The sequence below is a fragment of the Fulmarus glacialis genome, unplaced genomic scaffold (assembly GCF_000690835.1).
Source record: "Fulmarus glacialis isolate BGI_N327 unplaced genomic scaffold, ASM69083v1 scaffold15028, whole genome shotgun sequence".
Taxonomy (NCBI): Eukaryota; Metazoa; Chordata; class Aves; order Procellariiformes; family Procellariidae; genus Fulmarus; species Fulmarus glacialis.
In genome coordinates, this window is record NW_009230264.1 from 6,084 (window position 1) to 23,963 (window position 17,880).

Here is a 17,880-nt window from a genome sequence, read left to right on the forward strand (position 1 = left end):
ATCATGGGGAGACAGCAAAATGTAAAATTAAGGCTGGAATGACTTAAAAGCTTTTCCTCTTAGAGCTCAGTTTTAAAAGTTTGCTGTACTCTAATGTCATATGTGTTTTGGATAACTGGAAAAAACAAACAGGTGATTTAAAAAGCAAGTCAACTGTAATGACTGTGAACAATATGATTTGCAGTGGTCCTTGCTACAGAAGGTCCACTCTGAAATGAAATGAGTGAAGATGAATAGTTGCATACAAAAGCATTCCTAGGGAAAAAAATTTCATTCAATAACAGCACTGGCAATGCTCAGTGGCTGTGTTTATAAAGCAAACTACATTATTATTATATAGTCCTGCTTCTTTCTTGATTACTCTCTTAGTCTGTAATTTAGTATATATACTGTTCCATTACAGTATATACTTAGCATATGCACAGTAAACAATACTGGTCTAAAATCTAGAAGTGTCACTCAAGAAATTTCCAGTAGATGGCCTCTATGCATAAATTTGCAATTAACTTTTGGAGTCAAGCAAAGGTCTTTCAGAAAACCTGGCTCATCAAAATATTTTAGACTTACACTCAATAGATTCATATTAAAAAGTAACCACCTGCACATCTATCCTTTTCATAAACTACAAGCTCCACAAAGAGAAAGTTAACAGCTGCAACTGGTTTGCTGGGATCACACCAAAAAAAGACAAAAGAAAAGGGAAATAAAATTTATTATAAAACATGTTGAAATAGCAGTGACTTAGCTGACTTCCTGCTCTGCTGTTCTAGGCAGAACAAAATGTGACTGAATGCTCTCAGGAAAGCCAAAACAAAATTACAGCATAAGTATGTTGCCACACTAAAATCGCTTTCTCTTGATAATTTCTGGTTTCCAGCTGACAGGATGAGTTTCTTCAGTCTAAAGGGGGGAAAAAAAAACAACTCATAAGGATTATTTTTAACTTGAAATTCACCTGTAATTAGGGTTTAATTTAAAATATTACTCATATAGTACGTATACTCTGTATACTATGTATGTATACATAGTATGTATTTCATATGTAACATTATAATTACCTAATCTACTATGTAATTAATTTACCCAAATTAAATTTATCATCCCACTGTCTGAAGTACATGACAAGACTTGTTCTGGTTTGGATTTTTTTGGGTTTTTTGTTTGTTTGGTTTTTGGTTGGTTTGTTGGGGTTTTTTGTTTGTTTTTGTGGTGGGTCGCCCCCCCCCCCAAGGACAAAAATCAGGTTGCCAATGGCATTTCAGAAACAACACTGTAGTGATCAAAGCACAGGAACAGGAATTCCACAGACAGTCCTTCCAGTGATATCTACGTCAGCATTGGCAGATGCCACAGAGTCTACAGTTTGCCCAGTTGCAAAATGGATAAAACATTCCTTATTCCTTCATATCTAAGAGTTGCTCCAAGTCTAATTAATGCAAAAATTCCAAGGTTTAATAAAAATCCTTACATTCTTTATATTGAAGACATACTCCGATAAACTATGCAATAATCTATTGTCTTCTCCATTAGTAAATGGATTCAGACTTGAGAATAACAGTTTGAAAATAAGCTATTTACTCTGAATTAAAAAACTGTCAAGGCAAATGACTAATCTAGATCATATACAGAAGTACAATAAATCTTTAAAATGTAATCTTTTTGCTAATTCCCATATTTTAATCAATACAACCACACACAGTCCCCTACTGGCTTCAAAACACAATGTACATTATTGTATTAGGATTTCTCCAAACTTTATGACAAATGACTTTTGCAGAAGAGTTGATAGACCTAATACTTATTTGTACTATAGTTGTTAATAAGAAATTAGGAGTGCAGGAACTAGCTGCCGTCCTCTTAATGTTATTACATACACATGACTTTCAAACTTCAATAAAATGGATTACACAAATCTGTGCATGTCCCTTATTGATACGTGTAACATTTGTTTGAAATTTTTTGATTTCATGAAAATACATTAAAAGACACTTTTACATACCGCAGTATCATCTTCTTTGTATACTTTTATGGTTTTATCAGCTTCAGCAGTTAGCAATCTGCTTTCTGACTGGTCAAAAACACAAGCAAATATTCCTGATTCACTGTCCAAAGAGCCTGGCTGTACAGCTGCATGTACTCTCTGGAAATTGTATCCAGTTCTCCAGTCCCAAAGATGCATAGTACCATTATCAGCTAAAACAAACAAACACACTTAGTATTTTAACCAGTTAATTTCTATCGGTTTTCTAAAAACAGTATCATGAACAACCAATTAATACATCAGGAATACATCAGCTATAACATTCATGTACAATAGCTCAGTACACCCTACAAGGTTTCCCATTTTCTGTTGGTTTTCTTCTTAGTTAGGAAAGGCTGATCTTGTTTAAGAAGGCTGATGGAAGCTCCCTCAGAATCTCATCCAGAGATAACCCAGAGATATCTCTGGGTATCTCATCAGATAACCCAGAGAGATGATATACTACATCACAAGGCAATTGCAGCAAGTTGCTTTGGAAGCACAGTAAGGACTGGCATTCTGAATATCAAGCTCCCTGTTCAGTAGCTCCACTAAAGTTGACCATAGAGGCATCATCCTGTCAAACAGATTACAGACTCCTTAATGAGTCTGTAATGGGACACAGGCTTAATGTTTGCAGAGATTCTATTTCAAATACAGTTTAAACCACTGCCAATATTACTACTACTGGCATCAGCTACAGGGTATTCACGGCAATCTGAACTCTGTATTCACAAGGATGTTCTCAGAGCAATTTTTCAGTTACAAAAAACAACCCCCTCTGAAAGCATTATCTAGCCAAAACAGATCTATTAAAAATTTCTCCACAGCTGCCAGCTAGACAAGAAAGCCAGATGTTTCAAGAAGGGTGTTTCTACAGTAAAATACTCTAAGGTAACTCTTACTTTAATTCAGCATCAACTACTTTGAAGTTGCTGTAAATAGCATGAGGATGTAAAGAGGGGGAATCAATATTTAAATCTTAATTTTTAAAAGCGTCACAAATAATATTACTAAAACAACAGGGGTTCTTATGTGGAGAAGGGACAAGTTTTTCTAAAGTCTCAACTACTACTAAGATGAAAAAGTCCTACAAAGACCTTCTGGAAGTATCTTCAAAATAATAGAGAATGAAATATGAGCCCAGTCCAGTATTTTGTCAAGTTCTTGCTCTCACTATGAATACACCAGTTGTCAAATAGAGCTTTATCCAAATTTTAAAATCAAGAGCCCCCTTTATACATACTTGAAAACATAACCAGGGTAAGCTGACTATATAATTAGCTATCTTCCAACTCCTGCTTCGCACATTTCCATCTTACTCCACATCCCTAGCCTCCAGGACATACTGTATCCAACGGGACCAAGAGCACATGGGACCAAATGCATTTCAGGGTTCCAAAGCGTAACTTAACTGTTACTTTTTTTTGTTATGCTCTGGTTACAAACAATGAAACGCTTTTTTTAAGTATCTGCTTCTGCAAACTCATGGAACCTGTCTTAAACTGTCTTACGACATGTGATGCTGTGAACTGAGTCCTATCCTTGTTCACAACTATCCAAAGGATTAGACAAGCAAAACCAAGAGGTGAAAACTCAGGCTCTGCAAGTTATGTGGAGCAATACAGTCTAGCCTCTTAATTCACTTCCCTCTGACTGCTAGAGCTCTCCCAGGACAATCTTGTGATTAAGCAACTGGTCTAGGACCTCAGAGATTTGGGCTTAACCTCCTGCTTTAACTCTGTTTTCCCATACAATCTTGGACTGTTTCTCTAGAGCTCAGCTCTCGGGCTGTAAAATTGGCACTTCCTTTTTCCACACTATTTACTCATTTCCTGTTTATAACAGCATCTACATTAAAACCACACTTACCATCTCCCTACTATGTAGACACAATGCCTTAACGAAAAGATCTGATTTCAGCTGGGATTTCTAGAAGCTACTTCCAAAAAAGCATGTCACTAAAAAAGGTCTATGTATGTACCTTGTCTTGTACAAACATAGAACTCTCAGAAACATCACAGATTATGGTTTTAGTAACACATATTTCCACAAAAGTATTTTTATTACAATGCTTGGGTAACTAATATATAGAAAAATGCTACCTGCAATATGAGATAAATGCTCTTACATGAAATTATTCACAATTGGACACAGTAAGTATCAGGATTCTCCTCCTACCCCCACAACACAGAAACATGAATACAAACTAGTAGTTCCAAGACTTTGGGGGCTCACAGACCAATAACAATACTCTAATGTATCAGATGATTATTAAATTCTTGAAGCTTTTGAGTGAAAGAATTAAATCAATGTGTCATAATAGACACAAAATCCTCCCATAGGCACTGGAGCCAAGGGGCCAGTTTCTTAATTTCAGAACGCTTGAACATATAATATTGCTGAGTAAACGTGGTTTTGATTCACAGAGCCAAATAAAATTTGGAGATTAGCTATCAATCTTTTAAACAACACAAACATAACATCAGAAAATGCATGCAAGAAACTTCGAGACCACAGAACCAATGCATTTGTGCTGCATCAAAAAACAGGGAAGAGTTCACCATTTAAATGGTACAGCAAGCTTTAGCAAGATGTTTCTATATCCTTTATCCATTCTCACTGCATCAACATGCTACTAACAGAAAGCAGCCAACAAAGAACCAGATGTCTCCCAAGCAGCTTCCAATTTCCACACCACTCCCGAGGGGACACTCACAATTCAGACCCAGGAGATCACAGAGGATGGACTCTGGAGCCTGGCGGCAGCAGCCAACTGAGAAGACGAAACCTCTTCCCTGCTGCAGATTAAAAGTCCTTTCAAATACATTTTTGTGCATGCAGCTCAGTAACATCCAAGAAAATAAAAGCGGCCTTACTCACTATAAAATGAAGTTGTATGCTGTAGCAAGGTTATAGGCCCAGATAAAAGAGAGCTTAGCGAGCATCTTTGCCTAAGGACCTCCAGCAATATGTAAGTGGGGGAGTGGAGAGGAGAAATATGAATGTGTATTTCTCATTTTTACCTCCGGAGACCAGAACGCCATCGGAATTTACAGCCAGTGTGTTGATAATAGCATTGTGGCCAGAGAGGTTCTGAATGAAGTTTCCATCTGGGAATTTCCACTGTTTAATATTATCTGGAGAACCAGATGCAAATGTGTAACTGAAAGAAAATAAGCACAGTATATTAAAGTTCAAAAAAGCCGTAGGGATAACGAATGTCCTTCACTGAAACTACTGTTAAATGCCAGTTGCAAAGTTACTTAACACTAAAACTGCTTTTCTGACATTTTTACCTCACATAAAATGAAGCAATTTTATGAAGTCATGAATTACCTATCTCTACTGTTTCCTTTCTTTCCATAGACTACCTAAACTTTAAAAATCCTACGCTGTATAGAACGTTAATATGCAAACAAACATGAAAAATGCACGTTACGTTCTTGTCAGTTGTTATTCTGGCAAATTTTCAGGTATAAAGGCATCATCAGCAAAGGTATCAGGAAAAAAAAAAAACCAAACAAACAGAACAAAAAACCCAACTAGTCTTCCAAAACTACACAACCAAGAATAAAGCACTTGCAAAAAAATGAACTATGAAAGATAATTTGTTTTACTGAGTTACCCTAAAATAATCACTTCCCTCATTTTAACATGTGCGAGCAGTCACAAGGTTATTTGGGTAGCACATTCAAAAGCCTGTAGGAATATTTTCAGTTGCCACAACATCTAAGCAATTTGCTGTCTATGTAATAGATTCTTCAGTAACAAAATAGACTATTAGGAAAAAATACTGAAATATTAAAAAAAAAGAAATATTGAAATATAAAAATACTAGGCTGACTTTTGCTACTGCTTGATAAAAACAATTCAAGTTTTTCTTTCAGAGAGGTATGATCAATGAACCTGAAACTACAGGGGTTTTTTTGCAGATTAAAAATAAAACTAGGGTTTTTCTCTGCCACAGCTAACAGGCATAGCATGAGATTTTTATAATTTTTCAGACACGCAGACTGGATCAGAATTGATTCAAAGATTCCAAATTTCTGCACTGACAGAATTTTGTTTTAAAATATTGAAGGTGCAGAAGCACTGCAGTTCCATGTGAATTCCTTTTCTCCATTGTTTTAATGATTTATCCAAACAGGCAACTGTCGATGCATCAAAATATAGCATCTAAATTCAGAGCACTTCCAACAACACCCACCTTCAAAGATTAAATACTCACAAGAAGTTTCTTTTTAAGGCCTGTTAGATTGAAATGTCTTGTGCAGTGAAGCACATATTAAAAAAACAGTGTAGCAATCACTGTCTCCTTTAGCATTACTCACACTTGTACCCTTTTACAAAACTACTTCACTTTCTGCTAACAATCATTCGGTTACATTTTTATTATTAGCCTTACAAAGCCCAGTGTCACTGATTTCTCAAGGACTGCATCAAAGTCACATACATAAATTCCATGGGGTATAGGACATTCTCAGGATTGCTAATGTACACTAGTGCCAATACTTTGGTAGCACAGTGTAGTGAAGGTGTTTGAGAACTGATAGGTACATTTTTAGGGCATTCTAAGTTCATTAGTTTTTCACATTATTATGCCCTCCCATTCTAAATCATCACTCACATTGGCTTTCTGTCACCAAATGTTATGAACTGTGAAAGTGTAAAAGAATGAGGAAAACTTACTGTCTTGGATGTAACACTACTGCTCTTACAGATTTCTTGTGATTTGTTAAAGTAACACGAGTTTTTCCTGCTACTAAATCCCAGAGCCGTATGGTAGTATCATGACTGCCTACAATGAAAAGAAAATAAAAAATAGTACAAACCATCATATTGATTCTATTCTACCATTATTATTTTGATAAGGCAGCCAAAATTTTATATGTGAAAGAGACAAAAATATTATGCTTGTTACGAAAATATGATACTAATGCCACCTCAGATGAGAAAGATGTTGGGTTGTTACAGTCTTTCTACACAGTTTGAAATTCGAGAACAACTAAGCTAGATTTTGACATAATGGGAAAGAAGATGAACTTTGTATTTAACCATGGTACTGGACATTTCTTAACTGAATTGGGGAGAACTGTGAAATATCACAGAAAATGCAAGTCTCAATACATATTACAACAAAAAATGTAAACACCAGAAACAAAGGAAGGGCAGAAAAACGTTCAAACAATGCATAGCTACATTTGCTTAAATATACCATTAATAGTATGAAACAGCCATTGAATGGCTCATTTTCAACAGAAAACGAGTAAGAGAAACTGAGTAAATTAACAAAGATAACATTATGAATCTCACATAATTACTGAACAAATACATTCATGATTAAGCTTTTCAGTCACGTTACTTATGAAACCATGTCCACTATACCTGTAATAATTTGTGGTTCTGCAGCTTGGCACTTCACTGTCGCTACCGCATTTGTGTGTCCTGACAGCGTGTGCACACTGGCTTTCGTCCTCACATCCCAAATCTATGAATTCACAGTAAATAAGTCACAGAGGTCAATAACAGGTGCATATTCAATGTATTTTAGGCACTGTCATTGATTACATGAATTCCTTGCCATAGTTCTACCACAGATTCTGCCATAGATTGAACAATGGTATTTGGGTTGTATTTTTCATCCAACAATTCATCACACAACTGCCTCAGCTGGCAAATTTCAAAGGGAGCAGGGAGCCTGCCACTGAATTTCTAGATATACGGATAACTTAGTCACTATAAAACCATACCATCTTCTAAATACTAAGTGATCCTATATACATGGTGTAGTCCACCTACTAAATTAAGAAATAAAACATTCTCCTGAAGTGACACTGCATTTTTGTGTATTCAGGCTTCAGTTTTATCGACAACAAAAGACAAAGCTAACATAAATCATCTTAGTATTTTCATTTTGATTCATGTTAACTTTCGGTAAGTATTCACTTTTAGAAATGGACATTGTTGAAACACACTGACATATCAAGATGTTAAAATGTAACAATGCTATACTTACTCGTGCTGTTGAATCTCTGCTACATGTTACCAGTACATCTATTGTTGGATGCAAGTCTAAACCGTAGACAGCACTTAGATGACCATGGTAATGTCTGATAACCTAGATGAATAAAAAATGTATACACACTTTAAGTGGATATTTGAAAGAATATTCTAAATGCTTTGATTTTTATATTTGCCACCACCAATTCATTCCAATTAAAGAAACTACAGCTTACCTTATTGTATTCAAGATCCCAGCATTTCACTTGTTTGTCTTCTCCACAAGAAAAGAGGTACGGACTTCTTGCACTTACTATCACCCCTCGTACAGTACTGATGTGTCCCGTCAAAGACAATTTCAATTTGCCACTAGCAAGGTCCCAAATCTGTATCAAAATAAGTGTTTTGGGGTAGACAGGTAAAAGCTACACAGTGATAGTCTGGGTAAACAGCCCAGATGTAATTGATCCTGCTGCATTTTAAGTTAAAAATTACAGCAACAACTATGTGCTCTCCAGATACTACCATATAATAAATGAAATCTCAAGAATTCATACTCCACAAATCCTTTATGACTAGGTAATACAAGAACAAACATTCTGCAGTTCATTATTCTGCAAGCAGTAACAAAGACATTGTTTCCAAGGCTGAAGACTTTTTAAAATAAGAGAACAAAAAAACCACCCCCAAACTTTGTCAGTGATTTCTTCCAACCTCTTACCTTTATAGTTCTGTCAGCAGAGCCAGTAACAAACCACTGATTTCCTGGTTCTACTGCAATACATCTCACCCAGCCCAGGTGACCACTGATAACCTTTAGAAAAAACAGAAGTTTTTCTAAATCAGAATACACATACATCTGTCAACGTAATTTTCATTCTCCAACACCAGAATTTGTTAGTATTCACCAGGAAATGCATGCTCCCCAAAAAGGTCAAATGTGAAATTAGATCTGAAGAGAGCTTGATTTCTACTTTAGTTAAATGAAGAGACTACTAGGAATTCACGTCATACACTAGACTTGGGGAACTTGCAGTACAGAAAGACCCTGCTCCTGTAAGCAACTTTTTCAAATCCTTTGAGAGTCCGTAACACTGTGGCTCAACACTTGAGGCTTTGCAGAGAAAGACTTTATTTAAGCACAAGTTCCTTGTGCTGCTTTATAGTGCTTATACAATAATAGTTAAAGAACAACTATATAAAATCTTGGCTATTAAATCACACTGCCATATAATAGCTACCTCTTAAAGCATGCTACCACCTCCTTTTCCCTAAATAAGAGGTAATATGAGTATGTTGGGAACTTTCTGGTAACAAAATACTGGAGATGGATCTCACAAGAAAAGTTCTACCAACATATGGCTTGCTTACAGCAGCCTTTCTATTTCTCTAATTTCTCCAAAGTCAGACAGCTAAAATCAAAACCCACAGTTGTTTTCACTGGATGTCATACTTCACGTACTGTCATACAGCTCATTCCAAAAAACCCTAGAACACACCAAAAGTTCTTAGGCAGAAATGAGGCAGAAATACTTTGGAAAGCTAAAGTTGATTCTTCTGACTAGATGAGACCACAGCCACTTATATTTGAGATAGCTGTCTAGATTTCTTCATAGTCTAGGAATAGAAACAGGCACTTCCAGCGCAGAAATCTAAGAAATAAATTATCTGACCTATTTTAAGTCCCCATCTTTCACAAATGACTTCAAACCAAGCTTAGGAAGACCAGTTAAAATGTATATCTTAAGTAACAGATAAGATGGAACCCACATTTGGTGTTCCAGCTACGGTTCTACTTCTGATTGCTTGAACAAGCCTTTGTCCTGTTGAGCAAGGATATTGACAGCAAACCTTCACTAAAATTGCTGACATGTAGAATTAGTACAGTGACTTGAATTGTATTTACATTCTCTCTCTGAAAAGAAAGTGCTCCTAACAAGTAGTCATCTTCCATTTGTTTACCTTAAATCTCTCATGGGTTTATTTTGGTGCCATTTTTTTTTCAAACAACATTTGCCTTAATTTTTATATAGATCACGTTCTAATACTGCTGTATTTAGAAAACCTGATCGACATGCTGGAGGGAACGGATGCCATACAGAGGGACCTTGACAGGCTTGAGAGGTGGGCCCATGCAAACCTCATGAAGTTCAACAAGACCAAGTGCAAGGTCCTGGACATGGGTCAGGGCAAACCCAAGCACAAATACAGCTGGGCAGAGAATATGGGTCGGGGCAAACCCAAGTACAAATACAGCTGGGCAGAGAATGGTTTGAGAGCAGTCGTGAGGAGAAGGACTTGGGGGTGTTGGTTGATGAGAAGCTCAACATGACCCAGCAACATGCACTTGCAGCCCAGAAAGCTAACCATATCCTGGGCGGCATCAAAAGAAGCATGACCAGCAGGTCGAGGGAGGCGATTCTCCCCCTCTACTCCACTTTTGTGAGACCCCACCTGGAGTACTGTGTTCAGTTCTAGGGCCCCAACATCAGAAGAACATGGACCTGTTGGAGCGAGTCCAAAGGAGGGCCACAAAGATGATCAGGGGGCTTGAGCAGCTCTCCTGTGAAGACAGGCTGAGAGAATTGGAGATGTTCAGCCTAGAGAAGAGAAGGCTCTGGGGAGACGTTATGGGAGCCTTCCAGTACCTGAAGGGGGCTTACAAGAAAGCTGGAGAAGGACTTTTTACAAGGGCATATAGTGATAGGACAAGGGGTAATGGCTTTAAACTGAAAGATGGTAGATTTACATTAGATATAAGGAAGAAATTCTTCACTATGAGGGTGGTGAGGCACTGGAACAGGTTGCCCAGAGAAGCTGTGGATGCCTCCTCTCTGGAAATGTTCAAGGCCAGGTTGGATGGGGCTTTGAGCAACCTGGTCTAGGGGAAGGTGTCCCTGCCCGCAGCAGGGGGGTTGCAACCAGATGATCTTTAAGGTCCCTTCCAAACCAAACCATTCTCTGAATCTACAATATATTCCTTTGAGGTCAAGTGTTTTTCAAAAAACTATTTTTTAAGATTAGCCTTAAGATTTACAACTAATACAGCACTCAGGACTCTTCTGAAGATCTAAATGCCTACATATGGTGCTATATTTAGACGAACAGTGCTAAAACAATATAATTCTGATACTAGAGCATGAGATTTTTAAATATCAGGAAAGCCCGACATTCCTAAAATAATATTCACCCTTTCTCAGACTAAGTATGAAATTGCTTAATTTCATAGTTGAGAATCAGCCCCTTAGAAAAAAAAAATACATACACATTCAAACAGATGCACCTGAAAAGTTAAAGAGATCTGAACCAATACATATGCTTAGAGATTTTGCCTTCAACTCAGCTACCCTGCCATGCTCATCACCAAAATGTTTAAAGGTGATATGAGATTTTGGGGGAATGGCTATTATTACTCCCTAAGAAAACTGAAAGGCAAATTAGACTAATTCAAAAACAAGACTAGAAGTCAAGCAATCTAAACTGCAGAGATAATTTGTGATTAAAGTATGCACCTTTTTTCCCCATTTTCATAGTAAGTAAAAGCAGTCTGGCTGACTCAGACACTGACTGCCTTTAAGTGTTTTTGGAGACAATTTCATTACGTTAACATCGCTAGAGTATTTCTTTAACATGTTATTAGTTTCAGATTTTGCACCTTGTCTTTGAGTTCCTCTACCAAAGAATCTGACTAGAAAAGAAAAAACAACACTCTCATGAATTTATCATACTACAGCTAAACCTATGTAAACAAAAGGGTAAAATTAATAATATTCACTAAATAATTTGCTAAATAGAATGAAAAATGTTTGTAATCCAATCTCTATTATTTAAGGAGAGAGTGTGCGTACACAACTTAGTTGTGATCACTTTTCGTTTGAGTTCTTTTTTGTGAATGAGAAGCAAGAATTATGCTTTGAGGTCTTTACAGAACATAAAATATTCATTTACTTCCATATGCATGTTCATGTCATACATTTGTAACTTACTCTGTACAGTTTCCAAGGTGGATGCCACTGAGGTTTGGGCATGGTTGGAGCCTTCTTTGCCATTAGTGCAGAATTTTTGTTTCCACCAGCTTCCACCATAGCCTGTAAGTTAAAAGGAAGGTTAGTCTTATGCTTTATACTTACCTCTTTGCCTAAAGCCTTCTCGCTCTGACATCTCAACACTGATTAAATTTAGTCAGTCAGGAGATCTCCACACAACACACAAATGAATCCAGAAGCAATCTGGTGAGCACCATGTACTTTTCACATTAGATGTGCAACAAACTCACCACGGACATCCCAGGAGGCTGCGAACGCTCAGATATTCCAGCATGTCTGTAAATATCACCCACACCAGCAGCTGTCCGATTTGCATCCAACCTAGGTTGAATGAAAATGGTTGATGGATTGGAATCAACTTTGTCTCTCACTAAGTAAGTGATAAGGTATCACAGGGCTGCATCCAGTCAAGTGCTGTACACCTCCAAGGATGGAGACTTCACAACCTCTCTGGGTAACCTGTTCCAGTGCTTGACCACCTCAAGGTAAAAGACACCCACAAACAAAGCCCCACTTTTTCCTCTTGTATCTAAACAGAATTTCCCTTGTTCCAACTTCTGCCCATTGCCTCTCACGACATCCAAGAAAAAAAATGTGTACAGAAAAATGATGCCTCTCCACACTGCAAGTAGCTTCTTTAAACATTTTATAAATTAGAATATTCAAAATACTCAAAATAGCTCTTATCCTGACTTCTGTGTTTTGCCTTGAAATTCCCACAGATTACAAAAGTGTTAATGGAGTACCTGGACTGAGAAGCAGGAAGTGCTACGGCTAAGGACTGTGCTGCGGATTCACTAGGCATCCTCTGGACCTTAGTATCTGCTGTCAGAGCCACACCTTGAAAAAAAACCAAACCACCGCAAAAGCAAAGACAACTCTATTAAAAAGAAAATCCAGAAAAGTATATTATACAAACACATATATAAATGTACACCTGTGAATAAGAGCTTCTCACACCCCTGTAATATTAAATCCCATCATTCAATGACATTTTTCACAGGCGAGTCAAATCTACTGAAATTTTTTTTTTGGCCCAAATCCTTTCCATCTTGATTCTACTACATAATTTCTAGAGCAGAAAACAGTATGATTATTCATTGGAAACAAAAAAAGCCTAACTAGGAGCAGCACCCATCTTTTAATCCAGCTTCAACTATTATGGAAATCCAAACATCACAAAAATAAACATGATCTTGAGAAGTATTTGCTAACTTAGGTCCTTTAGTGCAGTTTATTATGCCATCCCTATGTGTTGGTTGGCATCATGCAGTGGTGCCACAACTACAAACGGTTTAGCCCTACCGAAGTGAGAATTTCAGACTACTTATAATTTATAATTTATAATCTCATCCTAACAACAGCAGATCACTTTTAAAAAAAAAAATTAAAAACTCTTTGCAAAGTGTAGTTTTGGTGCAGACTGCTGAATGTATTCCACTCCCATTTCTCTATTTCTTTTCCTAACCAAAGTTCTGGCAGTTGACAACAAGGACAATATCTGGGTGAGATGCCCAGGTTACAACAAGAAACAACAACGGAAGAAATCTAATTTTTAACTGTGACATATCTGATTCTATTAGAAGAACACTGAACTTGAGGAAACCTCTGTGAGCAAGTCTTGTCCCCACAGTTAGTCAACTACGCGTGATTTTTTAATGGCTGAAGGTCCACTGAACACTCACATTTGTTAACTTACAAATCAAGCCACAACACATTTCCCACCATACTTGCAATAAACTTAGGCACTAACAGTAAAAGATCAACAGTTAAAACTAAACTGCTACAAGGAGAGAGCAGGACTGATCAATAACAATGACAATTAGCAATGGCCAATATAACAACACAGAAACATCCCTTCCAAGCACAGACAAAACCAAATGACACCAAAATTATTGGACCCTAATGTGTCTTTCTCAGAGCAAGGCGGTGATACCTACACCTTTCTGCTCTGGTGATGAAAAGCAGTATACATTCCCTCTTTTCATTCAACTTCCCTCTAGCTGGAACCCCCCCTCCTTGGTTCACAACAAAATTCTAAGAGCAGCTCTGCCACAACAGTGGAGGCACCAGGGATCTGTGGGTCTTGGCAAGCTCTCCAAGACAAAGGGGACCACAATATCAGAGAGGGCATTCCGAGAGCATTTTTGAGATGATGTTACGACAGAAGGTGAAATCTCATAGAAATGAATGACCACCTCACAGCAAGCTCACATCTGCTGAGGCTTAGTCAGAAGACACCGCATCTGCACCTAAATCCTCCTCCTACCTCCTATCCCAGAACGTTTATCAGCCACAAAACTCTCTGCATCAATACTATGAAAGACTTCAATGGCATTTCCCACTACTGTCAGCTATAGATTTACAGCAACAGGAAGCCTGCTCCTGCTAGGAGGGAGGATGCCTAGTTCTTACAGGAAGGCAAAAAACCCACGCAAAGACTCACAGAATTTTACTTACCGGGACCAGGTGGGTATGGATGTGTACCAGTTATCAAATACTCAAGTTCTTGTCCTAAAGTGCAACAAAATGTCATATTAATGATTACATTTTATACTGCACTGCAAATGATGCACTCAAAACAGGAAATAGAGGCAAACAGAGCAGGTCATACATTGAAGTGATTGCTGGTTTCTCCTGCTAAGGTACTACACTTAGACATTTCTTATTTTCATTAATTTCATTTGTTCTGGTACCTCAGTTTTCTAAAACTCAACAGTAAAATAGTATTTTTAAAATGGTGATGCCACCTGTTATCAAGAGGGACTCTCTCTCAAGAGAAAAATCTTCATGCTGCCAAAGTCACCTTTTGAAGTAGATATCATGGAAGAGGATTCACGTACACAAATAGCACGAGTGTCTAAAACTTAAGCTAGTCAAGATAATTGATTGTGTGTGGTATCAGAAAACAAAAAGGTTCTTTTCTTCTTAAAAAATATTTCATTATCTCTCAACATCTTTTACTCTCAGAATACTTCCAAATAAAGTACCTTGAAAAAAAATCTCAGCTAAAATAAGGTGGCATTTGGCATTCTTTAGAAGAGAAGTTTCTGTATGGGTCCTACCTAATACATACACATATTATATATAACCAAACACAGGTTAAAAAAACCCCAGATTTAAAATAAAGAGTTTTCTGGTTTAATAGTTGCACAGCTAAAGGAAGTCTGAAAAAATTCTGTGAAACAAAATTTAAAAAAAAAAAACAACAACAAAAAAAAACCCAAAAGAACATGTCCTTGACCATCATGAACTTGTAAAAAGGAGAAATATATTACTGATCTTTCTCTTTCTAACACCTAAGTACAGCACACACTAATGTTACCATAAAAATTACTCGTTTACTAATGAGTGACTGTAAAAAATTCACAGCATCCTATTACTCCTTTGTTAAAACAAATTTCTTTCTTGTTCTGAATCACTTACCTCCTGTGGACCCTAGCAAGAAAAATACCAAACAATGAAAAAATGGTATTTTGATTTCCGTCTTCATCTCCGATGGATTAACACTGGACTGCATTCTTCAGATTTTACATCAATGAGACTGTCACAAAAGCAAGGACAAATATACCACTAAGAGCAAACTAACCTTGATTTCCAGAATACTGTTTGTGTCCATAAGGATCCCCAGTGTTTGGGCCTCCTTTCTCTCTTAAGTTTTCTTTAAGAGTAGGCATGTGTAACACTGAGCCGTACTCTGTACGCAGCTTGACTGCCATCTTTACTTTGTGACTGTTGGAAGAGTAAACCATTATACTGATTAAACACCAATTTCTGAATTGTTCTTAAGTTTTGAAATATTTTAGAGAAGGTTTTATACAACTTACTTTACAATTCTAATATCTTTTCTTCCTTCAAGACTACACTGTTAACTCCGCAGAAACATCTGAACTTCTGACTTGGATGGAGCTACACTAACATAATTTAAAACTTTGAGGCATACCAGTAATTCACTGATTACAGTACTTACCTTTCTTCATCTAATGGGATAGGCTTGGCATTATCAGCTACAAACATATCATGGGTTCTCTTCAAAGATCTGAACACAAGTGTGTGCACAGAATGCTTTTGGACTTCCTAAAAGAAAGAATATTTAAATACATTTGGACATAACTAAATGAAAAATTGAAAATGGAAATGTAAATTGAACTGAGTAGCAATTTCAGACCTCAGTACTGTTAGATGATACAGCACTATTTAGTTCACAGAAAACACTGCTCTTCTTGGAAACTAAAAGATTAAGTTTATCTGTTAATTGTTTTAATTCAGTGTTTACTCAAAATAACATTCCCTTTTCTTGGAAACTGTCAAGACTTTGAAAAGCAAGCCAAAAACTTTGATCAAACTTTCTGCACTGGCACCTACATGACAAATCCAAGAGCGTGCAAGCTTTTTCCCCTCATGCTTTGCAGTTCTGTTTTCATAGGTAGGCAATAAAGTAACAGATTCTGAAAACATTCCTGTAAATTTTATTTCACTACCACCACAAAAAGAACAAGAGCAATCACCAGTTTCTGTGCAGTGTCACTTTACGGAAGCACAGCACAGTTTACTGAGATAAAACTTTGGATCAAGCCTGACCAAATTGTTTTCCTTTTATAATTTTTAAAAATCAAAACATACTTAAAATCTCATTTAAAAACTTACAAGCAGCATTAAAAGCTATTAACTTATATAGAATATTTGGGTTTTATTCTATATTAACTTATATAGAATACTTGTTTTTTATGAATATTTTCCTCCAAATGGACAAAAAAAAAATCATTAGAAATCTCAGCCTGCTTGCTTAGATACAAAACCAAACTCTCCACATGACTGTACTTGTTCTGTATGTCATACAAGCAAAACAAACTGGAAGCTACATTAATAACTTTTGGCATTGGATATCACCCAGCTGCCCAGTCTCCAAGATTCATTACACAGATGCTTTCCCTGTTAAGTTCTTTGTAGATTCTGTTTTCCTGCCCTGGAAGCTGTCCGCTCACCAATCCATTTTGCGATGGCTGTTACCCTCCTAACTCAGTAGCAACTACACAAAGTTTTTTGCTCTGCCTCAGTAAGCTCCTGCAAGCTCCAGGTATGAAGTGAAAAAAACCACCAGCATTTGGAATCGGGTTAGGAAAAAACTGGAGCAAGAAATAAGAATTACAGTAGCTAATTAGTATTCAACAACAGCAGCTGTTGAAATCACCACACAAGTAGTAGATAACACAATACCTCCCCAATAGGGAAGATGCACCTACAAATATTTTTTGACAGAGATGCCACTCTGTAAAAAACAGCTAATAGCATTCTGTGGGGCAGCACTCTCTGCATCTTCTCCCACACTCCTGACAACACCACTTGCTTTTAGAAGCACACGATATTCACCCCACAGTAACTATTCCACGGCCTATAAAACCAGTGGCGTTCTCCCCAGCTTTACTTCCAAGCCCTCACCAAAAAGCCACCGTTTTCTTGACTAGCTGACAAAGCCGGTAAGTCACCGGAGGCTGGGCACCACAGCACCACCTCCCCAGCCCCCAGCACCAATTCCGTATCCGGCCTAAGTCCGGCAAAGCAAAACTGCCGCCTGCTGCTTACTCCCGCCCCAGACCCACAGAACCCACGGCCCCGCACCACGGCGCCCGCCAGGCAGGGGCCACAGCCCTCAGACCGGCAAGAAACACCCCTCTCCCTTCCTGCGCCCAACTCGCTCTCCCCCGGGGGCGCGCCGGGCAGGCGCTGGGAAGGCGGAGGGACCGCCATGGTCTACCCCCACAGCGGCGCCTCCGTACTAAGGGGGAAGTGATGGCGGGGGGTGCGGTGCGG

At 37.8% G+C, this 17,880-nt stretch overlaps 1 protein-coding gene across 1 annotated transcript; it reads right to left on the reverse strand.

The window, feature by feature from the left end:
• Window positions 1–347: 347 nt before the first annotated feature.
• PLRG1 (pleiotropic regulator 1) lies at window positions 348–17,817 on the reverse strand. The gene is made up of 15 exons (XM_009584167.1): window positions 17,509–17,817; window positions 16,040–16,146; window positions 15,659–15,801; window positions 14,530–14,583; window positions 12,816–12,909; window positions 12,300–12,390; window positions 12,010–12,111; window positions 8,745–8,837; window positions 8,260–8,409; window positions 8,040–8,141; window positions 7,409–7,511; window positions 6,713–6,821; window positions 5,047–5,186; window positions 2,000–2,193; window positions 348–900 (listed from the first exon to the last, which is right to left on the reverse strand). The coding sequence occupies exons 1-15, from the start codon at window positions 17,815–17,817 to the stop codon at window positions 841–843; spliced, it is 1,851 nt and encodes a 616-aa protein (XP_009582462.1). The 3' UTR covers window positions 348–840.
• Window positions 17,818–17,880: the final 63 nt, after the last annotated feature.